This window comes from Salvelinus sp. IW2-2015, unplaced genomic scaffold (assembly GCF_002910315.2).
Source record: "Salvelinus sp. IW2-2015 unplaced genomic scaffold, ASM291031v2 Un_scaffold1526, whole genome shotgun sequence".
Taxonomy (NCBI): domain Eukaryota; kingdom Metazoa; phylum Chordata; class Actinopteri; order Salmoniformes; family Salmonidae; genus Salvelinus; species Salvelinus sp. IW2-2015.
This window is the reverse complement of record NW_019942965.1, coordinates 12,920-27,264: the sequence shown is the minus strand read 5'-3', so window position 1 is coordinate 27,264 and position 14,345 is coordinate 12,920. Positions and strand designations below refer to the sequence as shown.

The 14,345-nt window shown below is 40.9% G+C and overlaps 1 protein-coding gene across 1 annotated transcript; it reads right to left on the bottom strand.

Annotated features, from left to right (window-relative positions):
- Positions 1-774: 774 nt before the first annotated feature.
- LOC112071128 (uncharacterized) lies at positions 775-2,244 on the bottom strand. Its single transcript, XM_024138597.2, has 5 exons — positions 2,055-2,244; positions 1,569-1,889; positions 1,374-1,478; positions 1,143-1,232; positions 775-1,030 (listed from the first exon to the last, which is right to left on the bottom strand). Exons 1-5 carry the CDS (start codon positions 2,242-2,244, stop codon positions 894-896), a joined length of 843 nt encoding a protein of 280 aa, XP_023994365.1. The 3' UTR covers positions 775-893.
- Between the last annotated feature and the right edge of the window lie 12,101 nt (positions 2,245-14,345).

The window sequence follows — 14,345 nt, the reverse complement described above, 5'->3', positions numbered from 1 at the left end:
TTTGTTTCTTTAGTTTATTGATCACAATTCGTTTGGGTAGAATTCTATACATTTTTGTATCCAGAAAAACGACAAGTAAATGTGCTATTCATTTTCAACTTAATGGGATTTGTATGCGTCAAGACTAACATTTCAACACTCTCCATTGTGAAATTGTATTGGGGAAATTATATTGGACAATTTAGCCACCACAGGATGTATTCTTTGGGGACTTTGGTTCAGCGGTKTGTGAATGGCCCCTAACTGTAACTCTCCTCCATTTTCTGTCACTGCATTATCCTCTGCTACTTGTGTCTTTCTGTCTTCTTCTCCTCCCTCCTTTATTGAGGGGCTGGTTGACTTCATTACATTCATTAACCTGAAACATGGTGTTATATATCACCTATTGGTTTAGAGCTGAAGGAAAACACAAATTACATCGGATATACACAGACACCAACTGATACACACACACACACACACAATCCTCCTGTATAAAGGTAATTCTACAGCCAATCAAAACCACTTGCTGTCTTTCCATTGAGGCTCAGTCACTCTGAGTTTGATGGCCTGGGTTCAATATGTGTGACGTTCAGTTAGCTAGCTGGACTGTTTTTACTTTGACATTTCCCTAGATTGGGTGTTATTGTGTGAGCTTGCTAAAKACAATTTGGACAAACTTTAAAGCTGACCCACTGTTGTTTTTTATAGAAGACGAGATGTGCTTGTGTCTGTGGTCAGTGTGAACTCTAAGCACAGATASGACACATGGAYATTCATTTGCAAAGGCATTAATCATGCAAACAMATACATTTTTTATTGTGGCRTGATGTCAGTGAGATTCAAAACATTGGTAAGTTCTCTGAACATTACCAATGTTTTGTGTTTTAATGGAAATGTTTCTTAATGTTGATTCAAGGCATTACTAAGGTTGATGTGGCTGACCCCTCTTCTCCTTGACCTTGTTGTCTTTCCATGTCTTCCTCTCTTTCTTCTCCATTCAGAAGTGGTATTACAGTCTGGTCGTTTTCATTTGGACCATTTGTATTTGCTGGAGGGGGATAGGTGAGTTTAGGGTGAGTTAGCAGGATTCAGACACACAAACAGCTAGTATGAGTAAATGCATGTAACCATAAGGACATGAATATTCCATGGASGTCTACCTGTGGCAGAGAGTGACTCTCTCTCTTCAGGTCGTGAGATGGTGTTAATCTCTTGAGACCTTGTGGGCTTTTTGAATTTGCACAGAAAACCTTGAAATGGGAGACAGAAAAATAGCAGAAAGTGAAAGCTGTTCATCAAAAGCCACCAATGTAACCCTCCTCTCTGTTCATCAGGAGGTGGTTGTGTTAAATGGTTCAACAGATTATGATGTCATCATCATCATAACTTACCTCTCAGCAGGTAACATATCACTGCTGCTATAATCACTGCTGCTATAATCACTGCTGCTGCTATTATTATACCAGTGATTGAACCTGGACTCAGTCCATCTGAAACTGAAGGAGAAAATACAGAGTATCAGTTTTATTGTTTAATGTGATCCTGTGACTTACAGTGAGGGGAAACAGTAAAAGTAAACTTTGTACCATCAGATAGTTGATCAGGTGTGATCTGCAGGTAGGTGAGGATCAAGTGTGTGTCTCTGGTAGTAGAGAGTTCACAGCTGTAGGTCCCCTGGTGGACCATGGTTAACTTGTGGAGCTGAAGGCTGCCAGAGTCAGACAAATTCTGAACCTGCTCTTTCCACTTGTCAACAACATACATCTGAGGTGTGCCCTTGGTGTAGGTGGAGGTGAGGATGGTGACTATCTGGTTGAACCTCCAGGTGAGGTCAAAGGTCAGGAGGTCAGACTGAGAGACACTGCAGGGGATGGACACCTCACTGCTTGGAGAACCCTGGACCGGATCTGAAATAATGTCATGAGAAACAGCCTTTTAAAAACAGCCTTCTGATCTTTTTGTATTTTATCTCACAATGTTGTCTTGTTTTTGTACAGTTTGCAGCCAGATAATTTGTTGATTTCTTCATTGATTTATGAAATGTTTGATTAATAGGTTGATCAATTGATTACTTTGCTGTTTCAGGGTTGCTGTCCTTTCTACTGTCCCAGAGGTCACGGTACAGATGTTGGTTCGGTCTCTGCTAAACTGTTTTGTGCTGGTGATGTCATAGAGGCCCCGGTCATCCACCTTGATGCTGGTGGAGTTCTGGATGGTTCCAGGGTCAAATGAACTTACGGCAATGTGTTCGTTCACGCTCATTCTTCAAAAATAAAAGCCTGGAAACTATGATTTATAAAGGCTGTTTGACACCTTAGGAAGCCATAGACAAAAGGATATCCCTTTAAAATGGGCAATAGGATGCATAGGAACAGAGAGTTTTCAAAAAACAGGGCACTTCCTGATTGGATTTTCCTCAGGTTTTAGCCTGCAATATCAGTTATGTTTTACTCACAGAACAAAATGTTGACAGTTTTTGGAAAACTAGAGTGTTTTCTATCCATAATCTGACAATTGAATATGACCTATTCTAGATTTCGGGGGCTGAGAAATAGCAGTTTCAAATGGGTATGTTTTTAGCCAAAAACGAAAATACTGCCCCCTAGCCTTAATAACCTGTCTTCCCCTTCATCTACACCGATTGAAAGTGGATTTAACAAGTGACATCAGTAAGGGATCAATAAGATTTCATCAATAAGCTTTCACCTGTATTACACCTGGTCAGTTATGACATGGAAAGAGCAGGTGTTCTTTAATGTTTTTGATGATCAGTCGGGTTGATCGAATCATCATGTGTTCATCTGAATGACTATGATGTCTCAACAATACTCTCTCTGGTTTGTTGAACTACTAATAGAAAGATCAGTGATTTACCTTAACAGACACGACAGGCTAAGATGGTTTAACAATGTAAATGATTACTGAATGGATGTGTGGTATGATAAGAGCATGAAGGAAGTTTAGTCATTCAGGTCTGACAGGAGTCTTTACTTTAGATGTGATTTTAGTTAGAGGTTAGGTGCTGGGGTGAGGAGGGGGCGGGTGGAGGACCGAGGATGACCACAATGACAGATAGACTCAGGTTAATATTAACAATAATAACCGGTTATAACACTCTATTTAACAAAGGGCCTACTCACTTTACCAAGGTATCTGACTACTGGGGAGTATAGGAGTCTGTGTTTGAATCCCTTCTTGTCAGATGGTCATTTAACGGTGTGTTTATCACTTGCAGATGTCCATGTAACCTGTGTGTTCTCAGAGGATTGTGTCCTGCCCTGCAGCTTCCAGCGTGGCAGTGAGGAAGTCATCCACTGGCTGAACTAGAACAAGGTCATGAACATCACACTACTACTACAGTACAGATCATCAAAGCAGAGCCAGAATTACAGGGAGAACAGCCCTTTCAATGACCAGATCCCCAAAGGAAATGCTTCACTACTGCTGAGAGGGATCACACTCCAGGACCAGGGCAGATACAAGTGTTACACCAGCACTATTAAAGGCAACAAGGAGTCTTCATTAACATAGCAGTGGAAGGTACGGAATGTCTGTCTGTCTGTCTATGATGATCACTTCATGGCTGCTCCATGGTAATGTCTACTTTGTTGCAGCTCCAGTCCGCTTGGTGGACATACAGTTATCAGATGACATCATCACCTGCAGTTATACAGGTATCTACCCCGAGCCTAAACTCACCTGGTCCACTGACCCCCTCTGACCTTTCATTTGACCCTGGAACCATCCAGAACTCACCAGCATCAAGGTGGATGACCGGGCCTCTATGACATCACCAGCACAAAACAGTTTAGCAGAGACCGAACCAACATCTGTACCGTGACCTCTGGGACAGTAGAAAGGACAGCAACCCTGAAACAGCAAGGTAATCAATTGATCAACCATTAATCAAACATTTCTAAATCAATGAAGAAATCAACAAATTATCTGGCTGCAAATGTACAAAAACAAGACACATTGTGAGATAAAATACAAGATCAGAAGCTAAAAAGGCTGTTTCTCATGACATATTTCAGATCCGGTCCAGGGTTCTCCAAGCAGTGGGTGTCCATCCCCTGCAGTGTCTCTCATCTGACCTCCTGACCTTTGACCTCACCTGGAGGTTCAACCAGATGACACCATCCTCACCTCCCACCAAGGCACACCTCAGATGTATGTTGTGACAGTGGAAGGAGCAGGTTCAAGTTTTGTCTGACTCTGGAGCCTTCAGCTCCACAAGTTAACCATGTCCACCAGGGGACCTACAGCTGTGAACTCTCTACTCCAGAGAAACACACTGATCCTCACCTACCTGCAGATCACACCTGATCAACTATCTGATGGTACAAAGTTACTTTTACTGTTTCCCCTCACTGTAAGTCACAGGATCACATTAACAATAAACTGATACTCTGTATTTTCTCCTTCAGTTTCAGATGGACTGAGTCAGGTTCAATCACTGGTATAATAATAGCAGCAGCAGTGATTATAGCGCAGTGATATGTTACCTGCGGAGAGGTAAGTTATGATGATGATGACATCATAATCTGTTGAACCATTTAACACAACCACCTCCTGATGAACAGAGAGGAGGGTTCATTGGTGGCTTTTGATGAACAGCTTTCACTTTTTGTATTTTACTGTCTCCCTTCAAGATTTTCTGTGCAAATCCAAAAGCCCACAAGGTCTCAAGAGATGAACACCATCTCACTGAAAGAGGAAGAGTCACTCTCTGCCGCAGGTAGACCTCCATGGAATATGCATGTCCTCATTGTTACATGCATTTACTCATACTAGCTGTTTGTGTGTCTGATCCTGCTAACTCACCCTAAACTCATCTATCCCCTCCAGCAAATACAAATGGTCCAAATGAAAAGTCGAGTGAAATACCACTTCGATGAAGAAGAAGAGAGAGACACAGAAGAAGAATGCGAGAAGCCACATCAACCTATAATGCCTCATAAAACTCCAGGAAGAGGACACTGACTCAGGGGAGGACTAAATGATGGAAGTTTGACAAGCGTGGTAATTGTCCAGTTTGACATAATGTACAGTCAAACAAGTACCAGTCAATCAAGTTTAAAGGACAACACAACCTCACTCATTCAATGGATTTTTTTAACAATTTCCTACAGTTGTTAATAATAGTGAAGACATTGAAAAACTAGAAATAACACATATGGATATCATGTAGTACAAAAAAGTGTATACACAAATCTTTGCTTGACACTCTTGGCATTCTCATCAAACAGCTTCAAACTGGAATGCTTTTCCCAACAGTCTTTTGAAGGAAGTTCACCACAACATGCTGAGCACTTGTTGGACTGCATTATTACCTCACCGGCTGCAGTCCAAACGAACCCAAAGCCATCTCAATTGAGGGATTAGAGGTCGGGTGATTACGGAGGCCGAGGTCATCTGATGCAGCACTTCCATCACTTCTCTTCTGTGGTCAAGATAGCCACTTACACAGCCTGAGGTCGTGATGGGTCATTGTCCTGTTGAAAAACCAAATTGATAATCCCATAAGGTAAAACAAGAATGAGATGGCGTATCGCTGCAGAATTCTGTTGGTAGTCATCTGGTTAAGTGTGCCTTGAATTCTAAATAAATCATTGACATAAGTCGATACTGGAGAATCTCTAGTAAAATACCTTGTATATTGCACTGAAGCACTACAACATCATCACCCCTCCTCCCATGCTTCACGGTTGGGAACCAGCACATATGGAGATCATCCGTTCACCTATCTCGTGTCTTCACGAAGACACAAGTGGTTGGAACATAAAAATCATATCACAAAATTAGAACTCAAACTCAGACCATAAAGGCACGATTTCCAACGGTATGTCCGTATATGATTGTAATCCGATGTCTTATGTGTTTCTGGCCACTGCAAGTCTCGTTCTATCTTATTGGTAGCCTTTGAGTAGTGGGTTTCTTTGCAGCAATTTTGAACGCATGAAGGTTCTGAATTCACAACAGTTCCTTTGAACAGTTTGAATGTTGAGATGTGTTGTTCAACTTTGAACTCTGTGAAGCCATATTTATTTGTGGCTGCAAATCTGAGGTGTAAGATTAACTCTAATGAACATATCGCTCATGCAGAGAGTAACTCCTGTCTTCCTTTTCTGTGGCGCGTCTTTCATGAGAGCCTGATGGTTTGCACAGTACTTTAAGAAATGTTCTTCGAATTTTCTGGATGACTGACTTTCATATCACCTCTCAGGGGGTGTGGGACGTAGCTGTCCCACCTGGCCAACATCCGGTGAAATTGCAAGAAGCGGCCAAATTCAAAATAATTACTAAAAATATTTATAACTTTCATAGAAATCACAACGTGTAATACATCAAAATAAAGTTATACTTGTTGGTTAATTCAGTCTCGCTCAGTGGTCAGATTTCAAAAAAAGCTTTAACGGCAGAAAGCAAACCATCGCGATTATCTGAGGACAGTTCCACCCCCCTCACGCCAACACAAAAAAAAACAAATATTAACCAAACAGTTCACCAGTCAAAAGTAGAAATTATCCACGAAAGTCAGAAATAGCAATAAAATTGATATCTCACTTACCTTTGATAATCTTCCGTAATGTGTTGACTCACAAGACTTCCAGTTACACAATAAAATAGTTTGTTTTGTATGATATAAAGTTCACTCTTTATATCCAAAACTCAATTTTGTTGCCGCGTTTATCGTTCATAGAGTCCATGGCTCATATGCTGTCAACAAGGCAGACGAAAATTCCAAATAGTATACGTAAGTTCGTAGAAAACATGTCCAAACGATGATTATTATAATTTACAATCTACAGTTGTTTTTAGCCTAAATAATCGATAATATTTCAACCGACAATATACGTTAATATAAAAAGAAAAACAAGAAAGGCTGCTCATGTCTTCATTCACCTTCTTTGTCTTTGGAGAGGCCTGTCAGCTCTACAACACTGAATGGACAGGACAGGACCTTTTCATATCAAAAGTAACTTGCTGGCATGTTAATCAATCAATTACAACACATTATTAGAGAATAGTTGATTGTATTGTGGACATCATTTTTTAAAAGTCTTGTATTAATTTTGTGTGCGTGTCATTATATTTTCTATGGGAGGAGGAAGTAGCTACACTGTGATAACAAGTTTATTTACTGTAGCATCACACCTTGATGAATGCAGGTTCTTCCTCACTGTAGTAACATGATCCCTCTGGAAGTCCCAGACAGCCTCTCTGAAGAGAGAGGAGCTGTAGTAGCAGGAACAAAAGTTACCTGAAACAGAAAGGGAAGCTATGATGACCGATGATAACAACCATGTCAGCCTCTATTGAGCCATTTAACACACCAAATGTTCTGAATTTAGAATGATATTGGCTATTGGCTTTGATTGGGTTCAACAGGGAGAAAGTTACCAGCAACTGAACGTGAGCTGACTGCCACCCACTGTAGGACTGTTGTCTGCATACAGTGATATATTACTATGTTGTGGATGAAATAAACCGACTTATTACCTATCACCTATCTTCCTGTGCAAGCTAATGAAAACAGTCATTTGTAAAACTACTTCTGAATGGGGGACAAAGGGGGAGATTACTTTGACGAACAACAAGGAGAAGATCTAACATAGCAGCAATACTGTTGCAGTGACTCAATAATCAAGAAGAAGTTGACCTAGAGGTGAAAATGGACCTTATTCACAGTGGACATTCAAACATCTCGCAGCAGGCTAATATGCTTGTTCTATGCTAATCAACAGAAGATTCACCTAGGCTGGAGTTACCAGTCAAATAACACACTCTGATTGGTTTCTTTCCTTTGGTTGATTATATTATTATCTGGAATTTAACGCTGTCCTAATGTCCTAATGAGAAAAGATTCATACAAGCCTGTCATTCCACATAATACTATGAACAATGTTATAAAATGTGAATTACCCATGTCTGTCTCCAGTACTCAGTTTAGTTACTATTCGGTGACAGTATGTCATTCGCCATCTTTGTGTCTTGGAGAGGCCTGTCAGCCTCAACACACACTGAATGGACAGGACAGAACCTGTTTCACCATCAGAAGTAACTTGCTGGCATGTTAATCAATCAATTACAATACATTATTAGGAGAAGTAGTTGATTGATTGCGGGACATAGTTGTTTTAAAGTTTCAGTTTTTATTTATTGCGTGTGTGCGCATTCAAATAAATCAAATATGATTTGTCACATACACATGGTTAGCAGATGTTCATGCGAGTGTAGCGAAATCTTGTGCTTCTAGTTCCGACCATGCATAATATCTAACAAGTAATCTAACAATTTCACAACAACTACCTTATACACACACAAGTGTAAAGGAATAATAAGAATATGATAAAAATATAAATGATTAGCGATGGCCAAACGGCATAGGCAAGATGCAGTAGATGGTATAGAATACAGTATATACAATTATATAAAGTGGCATTGTTAAGTGGCTAGTGATACATTTATTACATCCAATTTTTTTATTATTAAGTGGCTAGAGATGAGTCAGTGTGTTGGCAGCAGCCACTCAATGTTAGTGATGGATGTTTAAAGTCTGATGGCCTTGAGATAGAGCTGTTTTTCAGTCTCTCGGTCCCGCTTTGATCACCTGTACTGACCTCGCCTTCTGGATGATAGCGGGGTGAACAGGCAGTGGCTCGGGTGGTTGTTGTCCTTGTGATCTTTTTGGCCTTCCTGTGACATCGGGTGGTGTAGGTGTCCTGGAGGGCAGGTAGTTTGCCCCTGGTGATGCGTCACTCACTCCCTCTGAGAGAGCCTTACGGTTGTGGGCGGAGCAGTTGCCATACAGGCGGTGATACAGCCCGACAGGATGCTCTCAATTGTGCATCTGTAAAAGTTTGTGGTGTTTTTGGTGACAATCCGAAATTTATTCAGCCTCCTGAGGTTGAAGAGCGCTGCTGCGCCTTCTTCACCACGCTGTCTGTGTGGGTGGACCATTTCAGTTTGTCCTTGATGTGTATGCCGAAGAACTTAACTTTCCACCTTGTCCACTACTGTCCCGTCGATGTGGATTAGGTGGTCTCCCTCTGCTGTTTCCTGAAGTCCACGATCATCTCTTTGTTTTGTTGACGTTGAGTGTGAGGTTATTTTCCTGACACCACACCCGAGGGCCCTACCTCCTCCCTGTAGGCCGTCTCGTCGTTGTTGGTAATCAAGCCTACCACTGTGCGTCTCTGAAACTTGATGATTGAGTTGGAGGTCTGCATGGCCACGCAGTCATGGGTAACAGGGAGTACAGGAGAGCATTGATTTTTGTTATAGCAGGAGAGTAGCTATACTGTGATTCTGAGTATATTTACTGTACATCACACCCACACCTTGTGAATGCAGGTTCTCTTCACCTGTAGTAACATGATCCTCTTGGAATCCCAGACAGTCTCTCTCTGAAGAGAGAGGGGCTATATAGCAGGAACAAAGTTACCTGAAACAAAGGGAAACTATGATGTGATGATAACAACCATATCAGCCTCTATTGAGCCAATTAACACACCATAATTATACATTTCGAGAGAATGTTATTGACTATTGTTTTGATTGGGTTATACAACCTTCCCATAAAGTCTCCCACAGGTTTCCTCGTGGATCTATCCAGTCATGTTTCAGTTTGTTCAGAGAACGTTAAGGAACAACGTTCTTCTGTGGCAATTTCAGTACTTCAGCATAACATTTATACAGGTTTCCTTATGGTTCATTCAAAGTCATGTTCTCAGAACATTAAGAAAACTTGCCATAAAAATTAAGAAAACATTAGAAACGTTCAAAGAATGTTATTTAAAAACACATACATTCCATTTTCAGCATCCTCTCTCTTCTCTATCTTGTAAGTGTGTTCAGGTGTGTTGGCCCACTAATTGGCCACACCTGATCTTAATGAGTGCTTGTTTCCTTTGAAATAGGGTTTGTTTGAATGGACTAAAATGAACAGCTTTGTATGAGTGGCGCAGTGGACTAATTCCATGTATGAGAGCAGAAGATCATCAGTTTGAATCTCATTGACGCATGCCACAATAAAATATTGTTTTGCATGATCAATGCAGCTTTCTTATCTTCAAATAACCTACTATTTCTGATCTCAGAATGTTAATAAAAACGTTTAGGGAACCAAAGAAAAATGTTCTCAGAATCTCCTGGAACTAAAAATTATATGTTCCAGGAACGGGCACATTTTTTACTTCCGTTCTCAGGATGTTTAGAAACGTCCTGTTTTAATGTTAGGAAACTCTTGGTTTATTACCAGAAACCAATGGGAAACCAAAAACGGAGGTTCCCAACACTTCCAAGGAACCAAATATGCTATCTGGGCTAATAGATAGCAGCAATGCCTTATTCACAGTGGACGTCGCACAAGGCAGATATTTTCTTTCTGTTGGTCCATTTATTATCTGTGAATGTTGTTGTCCTTATGTTTTGATATTGAGGAGAAAAAGTACTGCCATAAGACACTGGATCATCCCACATTATACTGTGAACATTAAATACATTCACTTTACTAGTCTTTGTTGCTTCTGCTTCATGTTGCCTGCTCAACCCCAAACCAAAACTCTCAGTTTTACACCCTCTATAACATTTGGATCAGGAGTCAATAATAGTCAATAATGCTGGTCTTTGAAAGCTGTCTGGTGCATTACAGAGTCTGAATGACATTTGTCGTGGAAAATTGCAAGATGTTATAATGCTTGTAAGATGATGTGATAATGCTTGTATTACATTATAATAGTTGTTATTCGACAGAATAGAGTATTGTTGTGTGTTCCACTGAGGATGGCCTCTATGAGATAGCACTGACAGAGGAGATTTACTGTCTTTGGGTAATAAAGCCTAAGAGGCATTCCAGATACATGAGGTAATGTTTTGGTGCTATACCGTACAGGGTGAGACGGGTTCCAGTTTGGAGTAGGAGGGGGCCAGACACTGGTCTTTACAATGAAAACTGTTGACAACAGCAGTAACTGTCTCTATGTTTTATAGATATCTTTCATACAAATCTTAACCTTTGTGAACTGTTCCTAAGATCTGTGGTTCTCAGTGTACGTTGAGAGGGGTGTACTTTGGCTATAAAAGATCTTTGTACTTTTCCGGTGGGACTTCTCAACGGGTCATTAAATAGATTTGTTGAAAGTCAAATGGCTATTGCAAAGCTCATAAATTAAAGATCTATTTAAGTATAATCTGACTGGTGTGTAGTTGTAACTCTCTCATTGGTAAAGCAGAAAAATGCCACACACATTCAAGCATGTATTTGTGTGTGTGTGTGTGTGTGTGTGTGTGTGTGTGTGTGTGTGTGTGTGTGTGTGTGTGTGTGTGTGTGTGTGTGTGTGTGTGTGTGTGTGTGTGTGTGTGTGTGTGTGTGTGTGTGTGTGTGTGTGTGTGTGTGTGTGTGTGTTGGTGTGTGTGGTGTGTTGTTGTGTGTGTGTGTGTGTGTGGTGTGTGTGTGTGTGTGTAGCTCAGTACCTAGGAAGTGAGCGTTCAGGAACTGGTAGTTTGTCCTACTAACATACTGTATGGTGGGTATCAAGCATTACTCACACAGGTCCTCCTACACCACAGGAGTGTTTTTCAAGCCCATTTCACTCTAACATGATGATTATTACCACACAGGAGAAACCTGTCCACAGCCACACAGTCTGATATATTACACACACACTACACAAAGCAAAGGACTAAATAACTAACAAAATGCTACACTGACTATCTGCATTGACCACTTTTATTTTGCACTGATTATCACAGGACTCAAAACACCAACACTGACACCAAAACACACACTCATCACAAACTCACATCCTATCATATCATCTGCTGCTACATATCTACCCCTACCACTGCAGTATCCTGCACATTGTAAACATGTATTGGAACTGACCCTGTATATACTGTACTGTATACTTTCTCATGTTCTTCTTATTTCTATTTCCTCATGTGTTTTGTTCTACTTTACTATATTTATAGTACTATACTGTATATTGATATTGATTACTTTATTAACGGGAAAAGAGCTGGCAGAAAGGACATTGCAACTAATCTAGTTGCACGTGACAATAAAAAACCTGACACTTAAAATATTAGGCATGTGGAAACAGTGCCAGAAACTAACCAAAGCATGAATTGCTGTCATACCTTGTCCATAGACTACTTACAGGTTAAGAAACCATGTGTCATTTTGTCATTGGGGTGAACTATCCTTTAACTTGGTCTACACAATGGCACTGCTCTTGAAGAGTGAAATAGGCTGACGCCTAAAGGATTGTACATTCACATACAGTCACATATAAACAAAAACCGGAATGGGCACATTCCTCTGTGACAAACTGGCTTCGGCTGAAGAGTGAAGCACAGCGTACTAAATTCTGACAGAGAGGAGTTGGTATCAAGACGATAACACTGTGGTCTGGTCTCGTGGAGATGGCCTGGGGACTGGTTTCCATGACATTAAGGGTCTGGTGTTGGTGGTGAGTCTGCTGTGGACTGTCACTCCCAAGATGGGGGAGTGAGTAACAACCATCATCATTCTGTCTTAGTTCATCTGTCTTTACTTCTGTCTGTCTCAAAATATTACATTCCAAATAACTCCTACGTAGTCCTAGTCCCTAGACACACGTTAGGCTCTAGTGTAGTACGAGCATTAAATAGGTGTAAGTAATTGGGGTGAAACCTCTACCAAGACAGATTATCATTGCAGAACTCATTATCAATTGATACCATGTAATGTAAAACAAGCTTCTCTGAAATATGAATTACTGTTATGATCATAAACATGTTGGTCATTAACGAAGACTGACAAATTAATTCAAGAGCCGACTTCTTCTTGTTGTGCGTGGTGATCTTTAGCACTTCCACCTAAGGCAAAGTGTTAAACACTGATTTATACAAATTTTGGCCTAAACTCGATTTTGCCCTCAGAACTCCTCAATTCATCGAGGCATGGACTCTACAAGGTGTCGAAAAGCATTTCAAAGGGATGCTGGCCCATGTTGAATATCCATGCTTCCCCACATTCTGTCAAGTTGGCTGGGATGTCCTTTTGGGTGGTGGACCATTCATTAAACACAGAGGAAACTGTTGGGCATGAAAACCCTAGCAGCGTTGCAATTTCTGACACAAAACGGTGCGCCTGGCACCTACTATCATACCCTGTTCAAAGGCACTTACATATTTTGTCTAGTCCTTCACCCTGCTGAATGGCACACATACACAATCCATGTCTCAATTGTCCTAAGGCTTAAAATCATTCTTTAACGGTCCTTCTCCCTTCTTCTACACTGATTGAAGTGGATTAACAAGTGACATCAGTAAAGGATCAATAAGATTTACATCAATAAAGCTTTCACTTTATTCACCTGGTCAGTCATATGACATGGAAGAGCAGGTGTCTTTATGTTTTGTGTATCTCAGTGTTGATGATATCATATGTGATCATCTGAATGACTATGATGTCTCAACAATACTATCTGTGGTTATGTTTGAACTACTAATATGAAGATCAGTGATTTAACTAACCAGAAACAACGACAGCATGAAGGAAGTTTAGGTCATTCAGGTCTGACTGGAGTCTTTACTTTAGATTGTGATTTTAGTTAGAGGTAGGTGCTGTGGGTGAGGAGGGGGGGGGTGGAGGACCGAGAGGACCACAATGAGAGATTAGCACTCAGGTTAATATTATCAATAATAACAGGTTAATAACACTCTGATATTAAACAAAAGGGCCTACTCACTTTACCAAGGTATCTGACTACTGGGGAGTAGTAGGAAGTCTGGTGTTTGAATCCTTCTTGTCCAGATGCTTATTTAACGTTTGTGTTTATCTCTTCCAGACGTCGCTGTAACCTGTGTGTTCTCCGAGGATTGTGTTCTGCCTGCAGCTTCCAGCCTGGCAGTGAGAGGAAAGTCATCCACTGGCTGCTGAACCTAGAAGACAAGGATTGACATTCACGCTCCTACTAAACAGTACAGTGATCAGTCTCAAACAGCAGAGCCAGCATTACAGAGGGAGAACAGCCCTGTTCAATGACCAGATCCCCAAAGGAAATGCTTCACTACTGCTGAGAGGATATCAGACCTCAGGCCAGGGCAGATACAAGTGTTACACCAGCACTATTCAAGGCAAAGGAGTCTTCATTAACATAGGCAGTGGAAGGTACGGAATGTCTGTCTGTCTGTCATTGATGATCACTTCATGGCTGGCTCCAGTGTTGTAATGTTTCTACTTAAATGTTGCAGCCTCCAGCCGCTTGAGTGGACATACAGTTATCAGATTGACATCACACCTGCAGTTATAACAGGTATCTTACCCTGACCTAACTCACCTGGTCACACTGACCCCACCTACTGACCTTTCA